The sequence below is a fragment of the Aedes albopictus genome, chromosome 3, assembly GCF_035046485.1.
Source record: "Aedes albopictus strain Foshan chromosome 3, AalbF5, whole genome shotgun sequence".
Lineage (NCBI taxonomy): Eukaryota > Metazoa > Arthropoda > Insecta > Diptera > Culicidae > Aedes > Aedes albopictus.
Window position 1 is genome coordinate 315,230,192 of NC_085138.1, and position 22,463 is coordinate 315,252,654.

The 22,463-nt window shown below is 39.5% G+C and overlaps 1 protein-coding gene across 2 annotated transcripts in view; it reads right to left on the reverse strand.

The window, feature by feature from the left end:
* Window positions 1-1,209: 1,209 nt before the first annotated feature.
* LOC109433123 (probable citrate synthase 2, mitochondrial) overlaps window positions 1,210-22,463 on the reverse strand; it is a 35,830-nt gene continuing 14,576 nt past the window's right edge. For both annotated transcript variants that reach the window (XM_019709522.3, XM_019709530.3), the window contains exons 4-6: window positions 9,531-9,657; window positions 3,519-4,210; window positions 1,210-3,428 (exon numbers count right to left, since the gene is read on the reverse strand). In XM_019709522.3, the coding sequence (XP_019565067.3) occupies window positions 3,054-3,428; window positions 3,519-4,210; window positions 9,531-9,657 (1,194 nt within the window). In that variant the 3' untranslated portion in view covers window positions 1,210-3,053. The remainder of the gene's footprint in view (window positions 3,429-3,518; window positions 4,211-9,530; window positions 9,658-22,463) is intronic.

The following is a 22,463-nucleotide window of genomic DNA, read 5'->3' on the forward strand; positions in this document are numbered from 1 at the left end:
AGTAACTACAACTCACACAATTTGTCATCGCCAGACCATATGCCGGGTGCGTACACTTTCAAATTTAACATATTTGAACAAAAGATTTTCTTTATTCAAAACATGCGAACTTTTCATCTAGTTCACATTATGAACGACACCTGCCTTGGCGCAATATGTGATAGCCAATAGAAAAACAAATTGTGAAAAAAACCGCAGGTGGAAACTGATTTTTATCAACCGAAACTGTTGTAGCTCGAGATCCATGATATCAGTGCTGAAAATTTCATTTCGTCATACCTAAATTCAATCACCTGCAGCTCATTTTAGAAGCTGAATCTGAGAATATGATGTATGGGAAACTTGTGCGTCTCGACCAGTTCTGCAAGAAAGTCACGGAAAAACGGCTATTTTTTGAATATTTAAGGTAAATGTCACGGACTACCTTTGAAAAATGCCAAATGATATTCACCGTGAATATCATTTGCATTTTTCGAAGGTGGTCCGTGACATTTACCTTAAATATTCGAAAAATATCATTTTTTCCGTGACTTTCTTGCAGAACTGGTCTAGCCGCACAAGTTTTTCATATATCATATTCTCAGGTTCAGCTTCTAAAATGAGCTGTAGGTGTTTGAATTTAGATATGACGAAATGAATTTTTCAGCACTGCATGATATAGAAGCACCAGCCAAACGCAAAAAACACAACCTCTTCACAGCATATCTTCTGAGACGCTAAAAGATTTCTTCATAAATTTTGATAATTTTTTCAAAAGAACTTGCACTTTCCACCATTTCACCAGAGGAATCCAACTCAAACATATTCTTTAAACGTACTTGCACACTGAAACTTCCCGGCTGCACACGGGTAATGACGACGCACTAACAAACCGACGGTAGCGCGATCAAACTGAGACGAAAAAGGTGGCCTCCGGCTACTGACTGCAAAAAGACGATTGATACCTACGTATCAATCACAGGAATGTAACGACTACGGCTAGTGCTTTACAATACAGCTGGAAAAACTAGAGCAACGCCTGGCCATCATAATGCATGAAGCACTAAGGCGGACCGGAAGGATCGATGAGGGATTCCCCACCAGATCTTTACCAGATGGCAAATCCTCCTAAACTAAGCGTAAAGTGTAGCAAATGTATTTGAAATTGTAATAAATATTACATTTCCATAAGCTTTCTTTCTTCCATCTCAAAATAGTTGGCGCAACTGGTTTTCTTTCTCAAATTCGTCGTTTAATGCATGTACTCCAATAAATTAATTCTCACTTTCGATAATGTTATTTTACTGCTGCGTATAATCGAAAAAAAAACAATCGAATTAACACATACTGTGACATCATGCTATCGGCAGAGCTGCTGCTATATTGCTTTCACAAAGAACCGAGAAAACAGTTAGTCATTTATTTTTGAGGGCAAATTAACCTTACTACGTATGGATCTATTGGTATGAACTCTGGAAAGAATATCTTTGAATTGTTGCAAAATCAATCAATAATGTATTAGCGCGTAAAGTCAGTGATAATAGAGCAATGCTCGCGCGTAAGGATCGTCTGTTTTGGTTTACATCACTTACCAACCACCACTCTAAGAGTCCCTCTCTCGGTTCGCATTTTAAGTACGCTACTAGAGTACGGTTTGTATTTCACTAAAGGTATTGAACTTTGACTTCGGTTTTATTTTGTTACATTTCGCTTGTACTACTTACTAGTTTATTATCATTGGTTTGTCTTCTAGGGTTTGATTTATACCTGTGCCCTGATGGATATTTTGTGTTTCTTTTTATGGGCCTCTTTTGAAAAGCTGTAAAGTGCAATAAGTCACAATCACGTGCTTGACTGCCAGCCGAAGAACGAAGCACACGAACCTTTTATTATTGGTGGTAAAAAAAGCTTCTGTAAAGTTCACTTTTGTCTATTGAAGAATTGGCAAATCTCGATAACGTTTTACCGAAGGCAAACCTATACCAATGATTTGTAATGCTTCAGTAAATTGTTTTCCAGCGCCAGAATCTTAACACCAACGTTAGTAATTTATGTTTAGTGTGGAACAGATATTGGTGAGTGTTTTCCATTTTTATATTCGGAGAAGATTGCACGCAAACATCCAAAGTCGATTTAAAGCAGCATTTGGCGAGAAGTGGTGGAAATCATAAAAGGCGTTCATGGGAAATATGGCAGAACTGGATTTGCGAGGGAGTCAATGCCAGAGCATCATTTAATCAGACATTCTACCAGTATAGAGGACCCTAAATCGAGAATAAGATGAATATGAGGTAGCACTTTTCAACTACATTTAGGTATGTATGCTTTGTATGACGGGTTCCGAGATGATTACAACAAACGCAATAACAACAAGAGTTTTTCATCTGATTTTGGTCTTCTTCTTTATTGTATTTTCAACTATTTTTCTTGCCGTTGTAGTTTGAAAGCTTTCGTTTCACTTATCATCATTTAAATTAGTCGCTTCTTGATAGACAATAAATAAAAGATTTTATTTCCTTTCGCCTTCCGCACAAGTAAGGCTCCCCCGCTGTGAAATATTTGGTGTTGATCCATTTTTACAGTGTCGAATACAGACGAAAGGGAGGAGCCTTGACTTTTATGGTCGACGCCCGAAAATGAGCAAAGCTTTGCGCTTTATCGCTTGTATTCCTAACACTAATTAAGTTACTAATGCTCTTAACATCTTAATTAAAATCATACAATTATTACAAATGTATATGCGTGACGGTTTGGGTTTCGATTTTCCCGTACGTATCAAAAGTCAAGAAAACCCGAAATTAAGGACGATGGCGCAAGTAAATTGATTTTTTTGAGGGAACATAAGTTGAAGATTTGGTTATTTTTAATGGTTCACTTTCTCTGCCAGCTGCGCATAGCGACATTCTCTTGAACGAGATGCCAAGCACTGTCTTTCTGCGTGTATTGCATTCTCCTTTGAGCGGTAATTCGCTGGTTCATGGCCTCTCTACATGGTTCTTCTTCGAAGAAAACGGGATCGGTTTGCGTTTGAGTTCGACTGGAGGATGATGTTGGTTGTTGATGAAGAAGCCGATTTACTTGGCACCGACCGACTTCATCAGTCCATCGGTGGACATGGATTTCGGGCGTTCGATTGGCAGTCCGAGGGCGCGGTCCCAAACGAGCGAGGCCAACACACCAAGGGCACGGGACACGCCGAACAGCACGGTGTAGTAGTTCATCTCCTTCAGTCCGTAGTACTGCAGCAGGACACCGGAGTGGGCATCTACGTTGGGCCATGGGTTCTTGACCTTGCCGAGTTCGGTCAGGATTGGGGGCACAACCTTGTAGATGTTGGACACCAGCTGGAACAGGGGATCGTTCGGCAGGTGCTTCAGGGCAAACTCGCGCTGGCAAGTGTAGCGAGGATCGGTCTTACGCAGGACAGCATGGCCGTAGCCAGGAACGACCTAAAATACACAGAGATTTGGATTAGTTTGACAAGTTTCTGGGGGTATGCGGTGTAGGTTGTATGTAATTAAAACTGAAGAATACCGTACCTGTCCCGATTTGAGTGTCTTCCAGATGAAGTCCTTGACCTTGTCTTCGCTGGCATTGTCGCCGAGCTCCTTGCGCAGCTTCTGCAGCCACACTAATACTTCCTGGTTGGCGAGACCGTGGAGTGGACCAGCCAGTCCGTTCATACCGGCAGCAAACGACAGGTATGGGTCGCTCAGAGCAGAGCCAACCAGATGCACGGTGTGGGCCGACACGTTGCCACCCTCGTGGTCACTGTGGATGGTCAGGTACAGGCGCATCAGCTCGGTGAACTGTTCGTCCTCGTAGCCCAACATCTTGGTGAAGTTGGCGGACCAATCCTTCTTGGGGTCGATGGCACCGATACCCTTGCCATCGCGGTACGTGTTGCGGTAGATGGTAGCAGCAACGACTGGCAGTTTGGCAATCAGATCCATGCTGTCCTCATAGACGTATTCCCAGTACTTGCTCTTGTGCACACCCTCCGAGTAGGCCTTGGCGTACTTGCTCTCGTGGTTGAGGGCAGTGACGGCGCAGCTCAGCTGCGACATGGGGTGCAACGTCGTGGGCATGTTGTTCAACATTGTGACGACGTGCGATGGGAGGGCAGCACGGTTGGCCCACTCGCGGGACAGGGCATCGACCTGAGCCTTGGTCGGGACATCACCGGTGATCAACAGCCAGAACAGACCCTCGGGCAATGGTTCAGCGCCACCTGTTGGATAAGGAAAGAACCTTGGGTTAGGGATGTTGAACAGATAGAGTATTACATCTATGTAGGCTTGGGAGGATTTATGGCTTCGCATCGACTGCTCTGATATTTTCGTCTACGTTTCACCCTGAAAGTGGATCTTCTTCTAATTTTTATTAACTCATATACCTACTAATTCCTCCAAGAGCTCCTCTAGAAATTTCTTCTAAGGATTCATCCATAAATTCCCATTGGTGATTACTCAAGGAATACATTCGCCAATTACTCTTAAAATGTCATTTGAGGTCCCTCCAGGAATTCCCTTTGAAGATTCTTCCAGAAACTGAGTTTTCAACCAGAACTTTCATAGGACGATTCCCCCCAAAAAGTCCCTCCGGAGATTCCTCCAAACAGTCCTTCTAGTGATTTCTGCAAGAAGTTCTTCTGAGGATTAGTTCAGAGATGCCTCAACGAATGCGCTTTGTGATTTTTTTCTATGAATTTATGGAGTATTCCTAGAAGGAACTACTGGCAATCCTAGAGAATTTCTAACATAAATTCCAGAAAAACTCTCACCAGGACCTCCTGGGAAATCTCTCAAAGAAGTTCTGAAGGATTCCCGAAAATAAAACTTCTAGAAGGAACTCTTGGTGGATTTATAGAGAAAACTCTTAGGAGATGTTCAAATCACTGAAACGTTCCCAAAATGTACTCCTGGAAAATTCTCAAAAGGAACTTCTGAAGGGCTCACACAATGAACTTCTGAGGGATTTTCGGAAGGAAGGTCTGGAGAGTTCCCAGAAAGAATTCCTAGAAGATTTTCAGTATCTTCTGTATAACTTCCGGAGATCTCGTACCGACTTTTCGAACCCTCTAAGCAGAATATTCTTCTAGACTTAGAGAAGTCAGATTTGTACTTTTAAATTCCGCCCTCTAATGTTTATCCTTTAACAGATAGGTACGCGTATCTTGACTACCACTTGTAGTCTTCCTCAGGATCAGTTCTTCAGTGGATAACTGACACTGAGAAAGACTACAAGTGGTAGTCGAAATACGCGTATCTGAAAAATAATAAGCATTAGAGGGCGGAATTCAAAGGTGCAAATCTCATTACACTTAATCGATTTCCGGAGGATATCCAGGCGCAATCTTAGAAGGATTTCCAGAAGGAATTTCTAACGTACGAACTAGTAACGATTCTAGCAGAAGCTCTTTATAAAACCTAAAAACAAGATAAATTCCATAAGGGCCTCCTGTAGGAACCATTAAAAAAACGTCTGCTGGTATCCCAGATGTAACTCCTGCAGAAGTCCCACAAGGAACTCTTGGAGGAATTCCAGAATAAATTCATGGACGTATCTCGGAGTCGGAAGTATTTTTTTTTCGCCCTTTCAGTCTTCGGTACGCAATCCCAGAAGGAACTCTATAAAGAATGTTTCCACTAAGATTCTTCACAGAGTACCTTCTTTAAACGAACTCTTGATTGATTGATATTTTTTCCCAAAAAAAAAAATACTTGCAGAAGTCTTAAGGGCCGTCCATGCGTCCATTAATGACGTAGTATTTTAAGGGAGAGGGGGAGTCTCTGATTATGCTACGAGGGAGGAGGGGGTGTCAAAAATTGTCCATAAAATGCTACGTCATTTATGGATGGACCCAGGAAGAACTTCCAGACAATCCGTAGAAACAACTACATACTGAAGAAATCTCAGAAGGAGTTTCTGGAGGGATCTAAGAAATGAAACGATATGCCTAGGAATGTTTAAAGAAAACTCCGGAAGAACTCTTGGAAGAATTTCAAAATGAACATGTGGTTGAATCTCAAAAGGAGCTCTCGAAGAAATTTGCATAGGATGTCTTTGGTAAAACCCAAAATAAATTCTACAAGATATTCCTCTTTCTGGTCCTGAAGGAGTTTTCGTAGAAACTCCAAGAGGAATTCAAAAAGGAACATCTCGATGATCCCTATGAGCAACTGCTGAAGCAATCCCACAAGGAGCACCCGGTGACATACCAGGGATCAGCATCTATATTTTAGATTTCCAAACAAAAACATCTCATGGCAACAAGAAGTAATCAAGTAGAATTGTACGAGGAATGCCAGAAATATTCTTGAAGGAATTCTAGACGTAAAACCTAGGGTAAACCTAAAAGTAGTTCTGGAGGTATTATAAGAGATTATAAAGAAAAATACGTGAGATGTCCGTAATCTATTAAATGAAGTCGTGAATGAATTACTGGAGGAGTCTCAATCAAAACTCATTGTGCAATTTATGGTCGAACTTCCAATGTGAATCCCAAAAGAACTCTTAGGGCCGATTTCTTCACCTACAAGGCTTAACGACGTAAGCCTGGTTTATCTTAAACCACACTTAAAGTTAAGCCAAGTTCTTAAGCCAGGTTTAAAAATTTGCATTTCTTCACACCGGCTTAGCAAATGAAGGCGATGGCTTAAGCTAAGCCAGGCTTAACGAAATTTCCCATGTCATTCCAGTGACTTTCCAATGGAAACGTCATTTTAAGCCGCCGATATTTTGAAATGCCCGTTATATGCAGTATGAAGTAACAACAACAAAACATCCGTTGAAAATTTAGTAGGAAAAGCGGAATCGCTCGGTAAATTTTTCGGATGCAGAAGGAAATTATCAATGATAAACTACCTAGACTGTTGATATTTTACCCAACGCTAGTATCACAAACTCATTGTTTGTTTGTGCTAGTATCGACATTGCAGAAAAGGCGTTACAATGTTGATTTTATGTTTTGGTATCCAGAATCGCTCTTGCCGTGACAACTCTGGTTGTGGGTCAAACAAATGCATTATGATTCATAATACAACCGAAAACAGTTGAGTTGTAAAAAAATATTTAAAATCCACTTGCGTCATTTTTAGGTAGTGGAACTTATGTATGAAATTTATAAATATAATTAGTCATATAATATATTACTGTATTTGTATAGTAGTAAGTACTGAAACTTAAACTCACTATTAACTTCGATTGCCCTTACATGACCCGGTTTGTTGAGGAAACGTATTAGTATTCACAAGCTAATCGCATACCAGAAGGACATTATGGGTACTCTTTAAACAGAATAAATTGTTGCGTAAGCCATAATTTTTTGCTTATTTGAAATGTTTCATGATTTTGCGAATGAAATAATCAAAAATTGCCTTGGTGATCGCGACGTTTAATCAGTTTACACTGTTAAGTGAATCCCCCTCATCCTTTTTTTTTATACATGGTAAATTTTTCATGTAATACAAGTATTTGGAGTTGAAAATCCGGGAAAAAATTGGTAATCATACTGGGAAAACCGGGAAAAACGGGAATTTCTAAACTGAAATTGAGTGGCCACCCTGAAGAAAAAACCGGCCGATAACATCCAGCGTCACCCTAGGTATTCAAAATAAGTCATGTTTAGAAGTACACCACGAATAATGGGCCTTTTCATTTGACGTCTTAAATCAGCTGATTTTTCGGGCCTTTGACAGTTCTCCTATGAAAATGACAGTTTAGCGTTTGCGCCTTTGTTCGGCGGTTGTAAACAGTGGCATACACGGACCTGTCAGCTGAAAAGGCCTATACTTTTTATAGAGTAACTGGAAGGGAGAGTGGCGTCAGTGTCAAAATTGGAACAGCGATGATCTGTCAAATCCAGACAAATTCCCGTTCCAAACGAGCAGGAGACCTGTTAAAATTGGAACATGACGCCACTCCTCTCCCTTCCAGTCACTCTAACTTTTTATATTTAGAATTATGAGTCAAAATGTTGAATATTCGATGGGCTAAACGTGCTTTGAACTAAGTTTTTGTAAGAAATCAGTGTATAAAAAGTTATTGGAAGAGTTTTCCTATGTATGTTTGTTAAAAAATAATATCTCTTGAACCATAACAGACAAAAATATGTTTATTGTGACCTAAATTATGAAAGGATCGGATTAAAATAAATAAAAACTTCAATGCGAATGTACTTTCGACTTCCAAATCAGGATGACAAATTTTCAAAACTATCAACACGGTGCCTTTTCTAAGGCTTTCAATCTAATGTAAAAACTTAATTGTCCCAAAAAAACGATGTTGAATATTTTATATTGACGACGCGCTGGCTGTAGATTATCATTTTCTTTATTATCACCTCCATCCGTATCCAAACGTTTTACAATTGTATCGTTCCAAGTGTACATGTTTTATAAAAAATATTTTCTGCTGTTTCAAAAATGTATCCATGAATCAGGTGAAGAAACCCAAACTCTGCAATTTGCGGCTTAAGCCTGGCTTATCTCTGCTAAGCCACCTCAGAGCACCGCTTAAAATAAGCCACGCTTAACGTAAACCGTAGCTTTATTAAACCGGGTTTAGTGCTTAAGCCGAGGTGAAGAAATCGAAAAAAAGTTAAGCCCGGCTTAAAATTTTGCTAAGCCTGGTTTAAAATTTAAGCCCGGGTGAAGAAATCGGCCCTTAGATAATCTCCGGAAAAAAACTCATGATGGATTTTACGGTGGGACTCCTGGAGTAATTTTAAGAGGAAATTGTTCAAAAACCCTAAAAGAAACTTCTTTACGAATGCCAAAATACAACACATATTAACAGCCTGATTTGTTTGTGGTAGAGATGTTATGTAAAGAGTATGAAGAGTAAACTTAGAGCCAATCGTTGCACAAAAAAGTGTATAACTAATTGTCATTGAATGCATCGCTATCGCTAATATAATTATCATTACCTCACACTAATGGAGTATGAATCGACCTTGTCTGTTATTAGTAATCCAATATCGTTGCGACATTGCTTCTTAGTAGGACCATTTCAAGCACCATCACGCCTACTTAGTAGGTAGTGCAGCAATAAAATAAACCCCCAACGACTAGACTAAATAGTACCCATGATGACTACTCTAGAGCCAGCAAGCAGTTATTGAAACATTCGTATCGGTGCTAAGGACACATTCGTCATCAGTGCAGTGCAGAGGCTCTAGTCTAGAGGCTAGCACAAACTAAAGTACAACACTCGTATCGCGAAGCTGTAAATACAACTATACCCCACCATTGCATTGACAGTGCATGTGCATTTCAAAGTCACCGGGACAGCTACCTTCCTACCTATAGTGGTAGTGCCTCTTTTGGCATTCACTACTGAAACTGTATCGTCGCGGAAATGCACACCAGCTACTTATAAACGATCGATGTTTCCTCAAGTGGCTTAGCCAGTTGGCAAAGAAAAGTCCATTGCCTACCAATAAATATCTAATTCCTGATTCATGACATTTTCTCGGTCAACGCCATCATCACTCATTTGCTTGTTATCGCCCCCGTCAATACCATAGAATAGAAATGTCCGGAACTTACCTGGTGCTTTCGGGAGCACCTTCTGGCACTCGGGAATGGACAGTCCACGGAATCGGATGCCCTCATCGGGGTCCAGAACCGAGGTTTCGCACACCAGACCCTTGATGCCACGCATGCCACCGTACATCTGGAATGGGAAAAGAGTAAAATATGATCGTTTTAGTCGCAATCAAACAGAGTCTGCTGAAATTCAAAAAAGTCTAACAGGTGGCATCATTACCGTAAAATGCATAGCATTGCTTCGCGGTACCCTCGAGGTTGGCGCAGAAGTCATAAAGTTTCAATTTCAAAACAGTATGTAATGTAACCAAAGATTAAAGCTGTTGGCGTATTTCACAGAAAGCCGAATAAAATTTATTATTTAATAATCATTAATGAATCTATGTAAAGATTTCAAGCAAATCTCCATGAATCTTTCCAGAGATTTGAGTATAGAGAATTTATTCAGTTTTATTCATATGAAAAAAGGCTCCAGCCATTGAGATTATCAAGTTGCAGGAAGACAACCGTCAAACGCGATATAAACGATTACCGCATCATTCGTGACGACACGGATCCATTACTGCATTCGCAACGTCCGTCATTGAACTTGACTTTGTTTGCGTTACTTGCACTGCTGTTAGCTAGCAGACCAGACGGACGACTGCCTGCTGTTGCCCCGAACGGCAACGGGCAGTGCAGTGCAGTCGAGATCAACATGATAAAATGCATTTCTGGGAAGTCATTCACTATAAGTACGATAGTCGTAAAACTGCACGTGTTGCACCACCGCAAAGCCGCCTTTTGCAAGCAATTGCAGTGAGAATCGCGTATCGTGTCGTTGACGACGGACGGCGCGCGTCGACGAGAGGGAGAGTGAGATCGTATGGGGTCGGTTATTGCCTACCAGCAAGGTCTCACAGACCCGAGGCAACACGATGGGGGTCGTCCATTAAACACGTAAGAGATCATGACTGGTGAAGAGATTTTTCTTGCCCAGAGGTACAATGTCCATGCAAAATATAATTCGATCACGAGTTAAGGGGGCGATAAGTGTGTTACGTAAGCACTGGACATCCCATGTCGGGCGATCAATATGTTGCCCGGTCGGTCGGTCACTCGGTGAATTCATTACACACCGACCGGAGATGTTGGCACACTGATTCATAGAACAGGTTTAATCTCTATATTATAGTATTTATTCAAATTGAGGGGATTGACCGACTAACATTGCTGTGGGACAAGGAACAAAAGAAAACGGATCTGAACTGAACGGGGTTGTAACTGTAATATGCTGTATTCAATGTGATTATATTCTAGCAGGATTAAATACCGTTCGATATTTAGGAATGTATATTACAGACCTCATTACATAAAGTAATCCCCAAGTAACACAACTTGTTATAATAATGTATATAATACATGCTTCATACAATCGTCTATGTTTTGTTCTTACTATGAAAAACTTATTTTCGTACACTTATATCACCGAACAAGCGCAAAAAATGGCGGCTTATAAAACATCTTTATGATGTTACAAAAGATGTTTTTCAATACATTCTTATAACATGACATTAAGTATCGAATATGTTCTCAGCAACATCGTAAGAACTTGTTGGCAGCAAAATGAAACCGCAAATAATTGTGACACCTATTTATGTGCTATTCAGTAATGGCTGAAAATAATATTCAAGCCTTAAATAATATTTGTCTGAAAATAATATTTGTAATTTACCATCTCGATATTCGGTCACTATAACTCAATTTTATGTGCCATTCAAAATTTCTGGTGAAATGAACACATTCGCCTTCAATGCTTTCATTCGCTTCTCATCAGATCGATATCAAGAAGGGAGTTTTTGGTCATCTCTCTGATTTTTGTGAGATTTTTGAACAAATTTTCAGACATGCAATATGGTGGCGCTGTCACAGCACCGTCTGGAAGTTTAGGAATGTTATTTTTAATCATTGTACAAAAGATGTGCTTGTATTCGTTACATATAAATAAGGAAATTAAATCACTTCATCGAATGTTTGAACTGCGCTAGATAAATATTATTTTAATTGGAATCTGTACATGAACAAACGGCTATATACACAAATATTAGTATGAAACTTTTTAGCAGGCATAGAGAATAATCCAGAATATTAAAATTACGTTTAAATAACATCGGTTGTACATCACAACAACATGTTTGTCGAATACTACTTGAATCGACTGAAATACATTGAAATAACATCATAATAACGTTTTTGCAACATCCTTTTTCAAATAGCATGCAACGATGTCATTGTTGTTTTTGAATACCTGTTTTGAACAAAAGTATAACAATAACAAAGTTGTAGTGCAGTTTCTGACTCCAATCTAAATGTTTCGATTTTTAATGTTTCGGAATCAAAATAAGTGTTTATAAGTGAGTTTTAGCCGCCACGTAAGTACCCAAATTGATTTTAGATGACATATAAGGCCTGACACTGAGGTGAAGTTCAATGGTGACTTTCCTCTGCCGACTCATTAGGACTAAAACGACTTTCGCAATCGCCTAGATTTTTAGGTAATATTCTTATACCCGTTAGGTAAATTTGGAGCCTGGACGACAACGTAATATCAAGTCCAGGCAATCAACAATCGCAAAGCATGAAATATTAGGGTCAGACTAGTTGGAAAGCTTCAAGTGCAAATGATTTTCCATAAATAATGTTCAAGTGAGTTTAGAGAAGCAGTGAATTGATAAACTTATTCACCAACGTATTTAATACGTAAACTTAACGTATTCTTAACATGCTTCAGCCCAAAGGTTATAACTATGTCCTGCTGATGTTTTACATATCATCTTGAATTGAAGGAAGACAATGATTCAAAACTCTAGTGCAATCAACGTTCAATTTACGTTACTCTAACTTGTGGTTTGGTTGATAAGATTTTTCAGTGACTTGTTATTGCCAAACATAGTTGAAACATGATTTTAACATAGGATGTGTTCAGATTCGTTTATATTACTATACTAAAACATCTTTTTCAAATTCAACTTTCAAAGATGTTTTCTGTGTTACTTGGGTCTCTACTCGTTTTGAGTTATTGACCTTTTTTCCAGATCCCAAAGTAAACCTACCCTATTTTGCTCAATAACTTGAAAACGAATAGAGATATCGCAATTCTAATCACATTTTTGGTCCTTCAGGGCTCTAAAATCATCGGTTATACTATCAGGGTACCAGATTCCGCTCATCTAAGGCCAGTTTTGCCGAAAAACATCATCTGTTAAATGACTGGTAAGCCAATTTGTAATGTTTTTGCATTTTAAGTTAGTTTAATCTAAGTACAATCAGATACAAAACAAGACTTATGCAGAACTTTTCATAAAAGTATGATTTTATTACAATTTGTGTGAGACCAAAGTGGTCCTAATTCCGCTCACGGACAAATGTATGGCATCTTTTAAATAGGCTTTTGCGGAAAAGTGAATTATTTTTGCAACTCTTACGTTTTTACAATTATTTTTTCCTGTTCAGCGGGAGTGTATAATAGTGATTCAATACACTGTGTACTAAAACCGACAGTTTTTACAATTTTCTCATATTTTTTGTGTGAGCGGTTATTGGCCTCCTAAAGTGAGGTTAAGTTTTGTGAAATCCCATTTCGTATTTTAGTGATTGAGTCGTTTCAGATAAAATTCAATGTGGGATCGGGGTAGAAAAATTCATTTAATCTATAAATTTACCAAAGAACTAATGATTAAACTGATGGGGAACTGGTATTTCCCTTTCAAACTTCCAAATTTTCACGACATAACCTCAACTTTTAATCGCCAATTGGAACACATAAAATTTCCTACAGCTTTTTTGGATCCAATAGCCGCTCAAAAAATGTTGTTTTGTTTTGTTTTTAAAATTTATGTTATTTGGCAAATATTGCATAAAGTGGCTTTGCTCTCATTTAATTTATATTGTCCAAGAATATCAGCGACGAAAAGGGGGTATTTATGCATGAAAACTTGATTTTTGCAACAGTGAGCGGCTATTGGGTCATGAGCGGCTACTGGTACACTGACGGTAATAGAATAGCGCATTTTTTTCGCCGAAAAATATTTCATGTTTTTTCAGTCCTATACAATTTTTGACAAGTTTAGGCCCTTTGAGGGATCACTTTGCCTTGAAATATGGACTTCAAATTTTAATATGATGGATTTTTATCTGAAGAACAGAAGTCGAAAAACCGTCCTGTGGAAGTACGCTGACCAGAACTTTTTTTTGTACTTTGCAGGTAGGGAAGTGGAACCATCTCGGCAGGGCTCCTATTTTGGTCAGTTTTCTGCTATAACTCAGCCAATTGTGAACCAATTGACACAATTTTTTGAACGCGATGGGATACATATAGTATCTAGCAATATAATACAAAATTTCAAGTCAATTGAATTGGAATTGACTGAGTTATAGCAAAAAGTGCCCAAAATACCGGCCACTGCCCAAGTGGCTCGCCCCCCTAGTAAACCAAAACTGATTCAAGTTTTTGCCCTTGAATAAATTGTGAGACAAAATATCATTTCACAAACGGTCGCTTGTGTGCTATCCAGAAAAGATGCTATATCCAAAGAAGCCATTTATACTAAACAGGAATCTCTTTGACCGGTTCTACCGAAAAGGATCAAATTGTTCGTCCAGTTGTTTCGAGATGGACAGTAAATTCCCGCATAGTTTATTCCTTCCAATCGTATTGCGAGCCTGTCAAACATTGTCATTCTCCTCAAATGAGAATTAAGTCGGTGCATTTTCTTTGTGGATCATAGGCAGTAGGCAGGGTACAATTCAGCTGTTCAAAAATATCTGCCAGATTTCAGGAACTTTTAAGCCGCCTCCCATTAAATATTGAAGTTTACGAAAAACCGTTTTTCTTCTTGTTTTGAGCATTTATCATCACACTGGACCACTTTCGCAGTTAGTAAAAGTGCAGGATCGTGAATAGAAGTGTTGTTTTGCATTCAATAAGATGCTGAATAAGTGCGCAGAAGACACAATTCGATGCAAAACGAATTTTTTCACGATCCCGCAGTAAAAGTAACTGCGAAAGGGGTCCAGTGGAGTGGGAAATGCACAATACTCAGTAGCATTTTTGTTTTTATTTCGCATTTCAGTAAACAACTAAATTTCTTTACAGATGGTTCGAAAATGAATAATCTGACAGGCTCCGGAATCTATCTATGTATTTTCACTGACAGCCAAGCGAAACTTAAGTCGCTTAATAACTATAGTTACAGTTGTAACTCAAAGCTAGTGTGTGAATGCATTCTGGCTTTGAAAAACTTATCCATACGCAATCGAGTCTACCTATATTGGATACCAGGACATACGGGTCTAGAGGGAAACGAGATTGGTGATGAGCTAGCCAAGAATGGTTCTATTGAAAGGTTCATTGGCCCTGAGCCCTTCTGCGGGATCTCAGACTGCTCTGTAAAAATGGAACTGAACAAATATATGGTCAGTCAAATCACATCAAACTGGAATGCACTTCCCCATACGAGCCAATCCAAAAGGCTCGTAACGATTAATCCCAAGAAAACCCAACAACTATTAGGTGTCAACAAAAGAGATCTCAACATCTACACCGGTCTAATAACTGGATACTGCCCCTGCAGATACCATCTACAAAAGATCGGAGCAATCCAAACCTCAAATTGCTGCTTCTGTGACGAGGAGAGGAAAACATCAGAACACATCCTCTGCTATTGCACTGCACTCACCTAACGTAGGTTCAAAGTTCTCAGCAAGCCCTTTTTAGGGCCTTAGGATTCATATGTCAATCTTACCTCCCAAGAACGTGGTTGGCTTCATAAAGCTAGTCTCGCCAGAATGGGGGAGTCACACACTGTAACTCAGGATCTCTATTCATCAATAATAGATGGTCTTGAGTTCAGTCGATACCAAGGTATCTCAGTGACAAACATGTTGCTGAGATAACTTGCGTACCTCACAGCGAAAGGGTATATCACAATAGTTCTAAAATCTGGACGCAGTGATCTTCACCCGACAAACGAGAGAGAGAGAGAGATACAACTGACAATCATGCACAGCAACTTAAAAAGAGTAAACATTACTGGTCAAAGTTCATATCCTTCAAATTCTCTATGAATAAACTAGTGTTCGTGGCAACGACTTAATTGGTTCACGTTTTTGATCAGAATATTCAGTACATTTTTCAAGGATTACATCAGCTCATTGTTTTTTTTTTTAGATCAGTTACATTCGAAAAAGCTTCCAATTTTATCACCTTTTTGTTATGATTTTCACATCGTTGCAGAAAAGAAATTCTTTTGTCGTTATTGAGTTTTTATGTTGAATGAAAAATAGATGAGACTGCTTGCAACAGCTTCTCCAAACAATCGTATATCTAATTTGTTCATAACCATTTGGGCAAGAAGCAAGACCTATTTTGGGTTCTTGCTGCTATAATGCAGACAATTTCAAACCAATTGAGTTGAATTTGTGTACATTGATTAATATTGAACGTATCTCAACGTGTCCCAAAAATCAAGCAAGTGCCCAAATGATTCCAAGTGCTCAAATGATTCCATACCTTACTTCTCGCATATGAGTATATCGAATACAAAACTTTTTTATCCAAGAATGACTTGCTTGGTTATCTATAATGCAGAATTCAACAAGCCTCTTTGCCACCATGACACTTTTTTTAGGGTTCTTTTATATTACATGTGGAAGCGACCATTGGCTTCGACTGTAACCACCATTTTCGCACGTGACGGGTTGAAAATAATCCGCAAAAACAAGATTACCAAATTCAAATGTGTTATTTGAACAGAATGGAATAAAAATTTGACAAATTTTTGGTCAAGTCGCGGTTTTCTTGTGCGGGCTTCACGGGCCTCAGGGGGGCGCGGACTACCGGTTGGGAACCCATGCCTTACAACGATCGAAACATGTTCGTTTACAAAAATCACTTAGGTCTTTTTCACATGTTATAATAAAAATGACGTCAACCGCCAATAATTACAGATATTCTAACTTACCTTTGCCAATAACTCATTGGATGGAGGCAAAAAGATGTAGACTGTCAAACGAGCCTCTATAGCACTGGAAACCAAATAGGGTATGTGTGCAATCTGAGATTACTGCTCCCATTTTCATCCTATTCGAAAACAAGCGATTGCGGCACCGATTGACTCCGTTCTTTTTGTTTTCATGGGTGCTCACTTCTAACAAAAAATACAAAAATAAGAAACAAAACAAACAGCGCTTCAATCCTTTGTTTTTCGAGGGATGAAAATGGGAGCCACATGCTTAATAAGGGAACCAATACCCTAGTTATGCTAAATTCCACGTTTCAATTTTACTCCACTTGCGAATTGACAATTTTTCTCGTTTTGCGTATGACGAAGGAAACCGTTAAATTTTCACTTCGTCTGGTTCACTGGTTTCACTTATTGAACTAACCATTAATTCACACCCTAGAAAAGCTCTGTAGAACTTCAAAGTTGGATCTCATTGCTGCAGAATGCAGTAAAAGCTGTTCAACTATTGGAATAATTTTTTTTTTTCATCTGGAAAATGTAAACAAACAAATTTTATTCTTCCAACGGAGGATGCAAGCAATCCTTGGTGGTTTTAAAAATTCAGGGAGTTTTCCACAAATTTGGTAAGGAATTCTTACATTTATTGTGCTAAAAACTTTTTGTAATTCAGTCATGATAACTTACATAAAATCGCATGGCAATTCTTTCGAGAAGTCTAAGAACGCAGTAACAATCTCACCAGGAATTTCTGGATTGAAAACTTTTTTATAAATACCTTCAAGAACTTCCTGAGGAAATTCTTCAGGCATCCTTACAGAAATTGGCTCAGTATACACCAAAAAGATCTGAAATCTTCTCAGACAAAAATCCTCTATAAAGTGTGTTATGTTTTCACGGAAATTCGGCAGAAATATATTTCGGAATTTTTCCAGGGCTTCCTCCAGGTGTTTTTCCTGAATTTTCTTACGCAATTTTTTCAAAAATTCATAAGGAAATATCCTGTTAGCCTAGTGGTTAAGGCTATGGATCGCCAATCCGGAGACGGTGGGTTCGATTCCTGTTCCGCTCGGGAATATTTTCTCGACTCCCTGGGCATAGTGTATCATTATGCTTGCCTCACAATATACACATTCATGTTATGGCAGGCAAAGAAAGCCCTTCAATTAATATCTGTGGAAGTACTCAAAGAACACTAAGTTGAAGAGAGGCAGGACAAGTTCCAGTGGGAACTTAGAGCCACATAGAAAAAGAAAAAGGAAATACCAAATCTCTGGAGATTTTTTTTCCGGATTTGCTGTTAAAAATGAGACTAATATAATAACTGCCCAAATGTTTTAAAGCGAAGGCATTAATACAGAGTACAAGAATGCCAGTAAACACTTGTTTTTATTCAACAGCTGATTGATACATCATGCAACCCTTTGGAGCCGGACAGTTTCGCCACTGCTGCCGCAACCTCGCTCAGCAAGGATGTTTTCGATCACCTGGCAATCATTTGACTCATTTGTCTATAACTCAGTTCAGAAGCCCAATATTACAATGTGGTGTTCGGCAAACTTGTGGATTAGTGTTTTTCCTACAATTATCACCAAGGGCGCCATATTCTAACTCTGATATTTACGACGTAAAAGTGTTAGTACCACCTACTCATTTTTCGATCGTTTAGTATGAGTTGGTGGTACATACTAGTGCTCTTACACCGTAAATATTAGAGTTAGGATATGGCGTCCTTGGTGATAATTGTAGGAACAACATTAATCTACAAGTATCCGAACACCACATTGTAATATTGGACTTCTGAACAGAGTTATAGACAAATGAGTCAAATGATTGCCAGGTGATCGAAAACATCATTGCCTCGCTGGCCTCGAATACGTTTGTTATGCTCGGTTTCATCGCCGGGGTCATATTGACCCCTCTGACTCCAAAGTTTTAAATTTTATTTATTGGGAATTCTCCCAAGAAGTTTTGTTAAACATTTCACCATTATCTTTAAACTTCGAGTCTTCGTCCATAATTGAGATGTATCGAAACCATTCAAAATAATCCCCATTTCGAAAATACGATGCTATTCCATAGAACTATCTCAAAAACCGAATGCTATAAAGAAATCTAATCCCTCGCATTGAGTACCACAGAGATGAAGCGCTACTTGATCGCTCACCGATCAAGCGGAAAGTTGCGATCGTGATTCAATTAGGGTACCCCCAGTCAGCCTCGGAATCGCCCCAGCTGAGCTGATCATATGACCGCGGGCATCATATGTCACTTTGGCGGCGCGGTATCATCACGTCTGGTATAAGTCCGTACATGGAGCTGGAGGCGCGTGCAAGAGCAATTGAATTAAGTGCTCCATTAGATGGTGGGAGGTATTACTTGGCAGGGGTTGTCTGATGTGGCGCGGCCTGTAGAATGTGGGGGCGTGTGATTATCAATTGGCATTGCGATGATTGATGTGACGGTTCGCTTCTTGGTTCAATTTATCAATGCTGATAATTCGCGTCTATGACTTCGTATCACTCAGCACAGGTCATCGTCTGCGCTTACATTGACCGTCAAATTTTCGATCGCATTTTAAATGCTAATTTAAAACACATTTTGTTGCATTCTACTACTCACGCTACGGTACGGAAATTGAACGTTCCGTTTGGTTTACAGGCAGAAGCTAAAGGTTATCAGCTTAGGCGCGAGGTTCGCATGCCGACTTCCCTCCATAATGGGTATGCATGTATGCGAAAGAACGGGTTACGACTGAGTTGGACATATATTGTTGTGATGGTTTGTGTGGACTACTGCTGGTCTAAAATTCCAAACGACTTTCAGTGTCATTTTGTGGTGCTTCATAACGGCATTGGGAAAGTGTACCTTGATGCACTTGAGTCTAATCGTTCTACGTCGTGTTGTTCAATTCAATAGGTATTAGCTATTGTGATAGTGTGCTTAGTTTTGCACGCAATGTTGTACTTTATTCATCCATTATCAGTGATTCGATTGAACTGATAGTAAATTATAGACGAATGAGAGATTTCATTGTATTAACTGAATTGAATAACCATACTCAGCAATTATCAAACTATAATGGTTACCGTAATGGCCAAATATTGGAAATCTTAGACCCTCGTCTATTCGTAGACATTTGTTTTCTGACAAGTTTTAACATTTGTATGAACTGTTAGACTTTGATCAGCATAAACTTGTAGAAGCTTCATGAATTCATCCGCTAAGATTTAAAGGTAAATAACAAAAACACGAAAAATACGTACCTATGATGATATGGTATGAAGACTGGCGCCACTCAAGTGCAATTGCAAATCTTCATATCAGATCAAGGTGTGTCCGGCCGTGTTACCCAAGAATAATCAAACAATTCCGCACCACCAAATTCAAGTTTAAAAATAGATTTCAGCGAATTCCAATCATGGTATGATAACCGAAAGGTAAACCTAACATCATGTGATGATTTGCAAGCATCTGTTTTTTTTTGCGCATTGCAACAATTTATACTTCACCCTGACCAAATCTACCGACGACGCCGGTTACGTGAACGTGAGGTGATAAAAACGCTCTGATTAGCTATACGTAACGTATTCTATAGAAGAACCTAATGAACAACACAACAAGCTCATCATCATCGCGGTATTAGCTGATGGCCGGTAATTGCGGCTAATTGTAGACATTCATTATGGGGGCCAAAACGGTAAATCCACAGCTATTCAGCAAGATCATGTTGGGAGTATCTGGGTTCGAATCCCGAATCATTCCAGGACCTCCTGGAACTGCCCAATGCATGTGCATCTTCGTATGAATGCAATGATCAGTGAGGATGTAACACCAGAAATGGTAATGAGAAAAGACAAACATTACATAAGAGTACAACTTTGCAACTCATTTTCTGTTGTGGAAATACAAATTTCTTTTTGGTTTATTTTAAACCACCTTATTCCACATAGATCCAGTTATCTTCCTCTTTCCTCATTCATGGCATGCATGTGACGCTGCGCGAAATTACCTGCGAATTTGCACCTGTCTACCGATAGAGGCTGTGCCCATGCACAAGCCTCACGAGTTTTGACGTTGGCCTCCAAATTCTCAGATACACACGCGCTGCATCCAGTCGGTGGAGCGTATCTATCTATTATCTGTGGGATATGATAACCATGCTAAATATTAACTCACGAACGACCATGTGATTTTTTTCCGGTGATGATAAAAACTGTAACCATAACGGGGCTGCAGTAGCGAATGAAATTTGCATGCCAGCCGCCTGAAAGGGTGTTTGTTTATCAACAAATTAGAGACTTTTTCAGAATACGTATTGGATTTACCGTACTTTTGGCAATCTGGTCCACAAGCCTTATTGTTTACAAACAGGAAGAATATGGGGGTGCTAAAATACTAGACACGATTCTTTTAAACTGGTGCCCAGTTATTGCATAACAGATGTATTCGGGTAGTAAGAGTCCACTAAACATGTGATTCCTAATTCATGGTTTGATGCGACTCTAAACTTACCATAGATAGGAATGAATGGTTGTCGTGGTCTAAGAAAAACTTTAACCACTAACGTAGCCTTTGGAGTACCAGGGCACCCTCCACAGTATGTTGCCCTTACTGCGCTAATCGGAGTAATGGTGCAGTGAACCTTGTGTTTCTCCGAGACAATCATCTGCCCTTCTTTAGTCTCAAATTTGAGGCTCAATATGGGCGGGATTATGAAGATGTCATCGATTAGTTTAAATTTTTACCTTTGTGCGATGCACAAAGTTTATACTGTGTATCCTCGCCTTTAACGCTTTCCAATCTATACCGATCTGGTTTTATTGCTGCTGTTTTATGGTTGTGCTGTGATTTTAAAGAGTTTGAACTTGCCTAGTTTGGGTAGTGGCAATGGCTAGGATAGTTCAGATCAATTTTCAGCATAAAAGAACAGCAACATCAATCTTTGCAGACTTATGCATAATGGTACATCCCAAGTGGGCATAGTCCAAGAACCTTACTTCCGTAAGGGGAATTTCTATCTAGGAAACCTTGTGAACCCGGTGTTTTCTACTTTCAGTAAAAATGAACGGGCAAACTCGCGTATCATGCTTTGAGCCTGTGTGCTTATCAACAACGCAAGCGTAGCTACACTCGTCTCTGAATTAACCATCAGAGATGTATATGCTGTCACAATTGATGTATCTGTTAGAAACCTCAACAGCAAATACGTCGATTGTTTGGGTTATTTACCGCACGATGAACCATTCCCTACGGATCCTTTCACACAAGTCATCGCATATGTACTGCACTTCAAAAGACCTTCCACAGGCTCCAGATTGATACAGTACTTAAGTAGTACATATTACTTAACATAGGCAATCGGCCATATTTCGTATCTGCCAGAGTGGAAGTGTTAGACATAACGCTTTTCTCTGATAGAATTGTCACGAGCTGACCAATTGGCATGTGTTAGATGAAGAAACTGCCCATCGCTTCATCTTTTTTGCCTTTCTCGTACACTAAGTGTACTGGAAAGGCTATATGTTCACTCCAAAAATGACTTTTTGATAGAAGCCCCGGAGGGTCGAGTCATATATACCAATCAACTCAGCTCAACGAATTGAGGTGATGTCTGTGTGTGTGTATGTGTGTGCGTGTTTGTGTGTGTATGTGTGAGTGTGTACAAAAAAACTCACATCACTTTTTGGCAGTAAACCTCAACCGATTTCAATGACCGACGGTTCATTCGACGCGGAATCTGGTCCCATTGTTTCCTATTGAAAATGGTTCGGATCGGTCCAGCCGTTCCGGAGTTATGGCCATTTAGGTGTTCCGGAACGGTACCCCAGGAAGGGACCAGATATGAAAATGCATCAAACCTATGCATGCGACACATCAAACCATGGCATTTTCGATAACCTGATGAGTGGTAAGCAGAAAAATAGTCTAA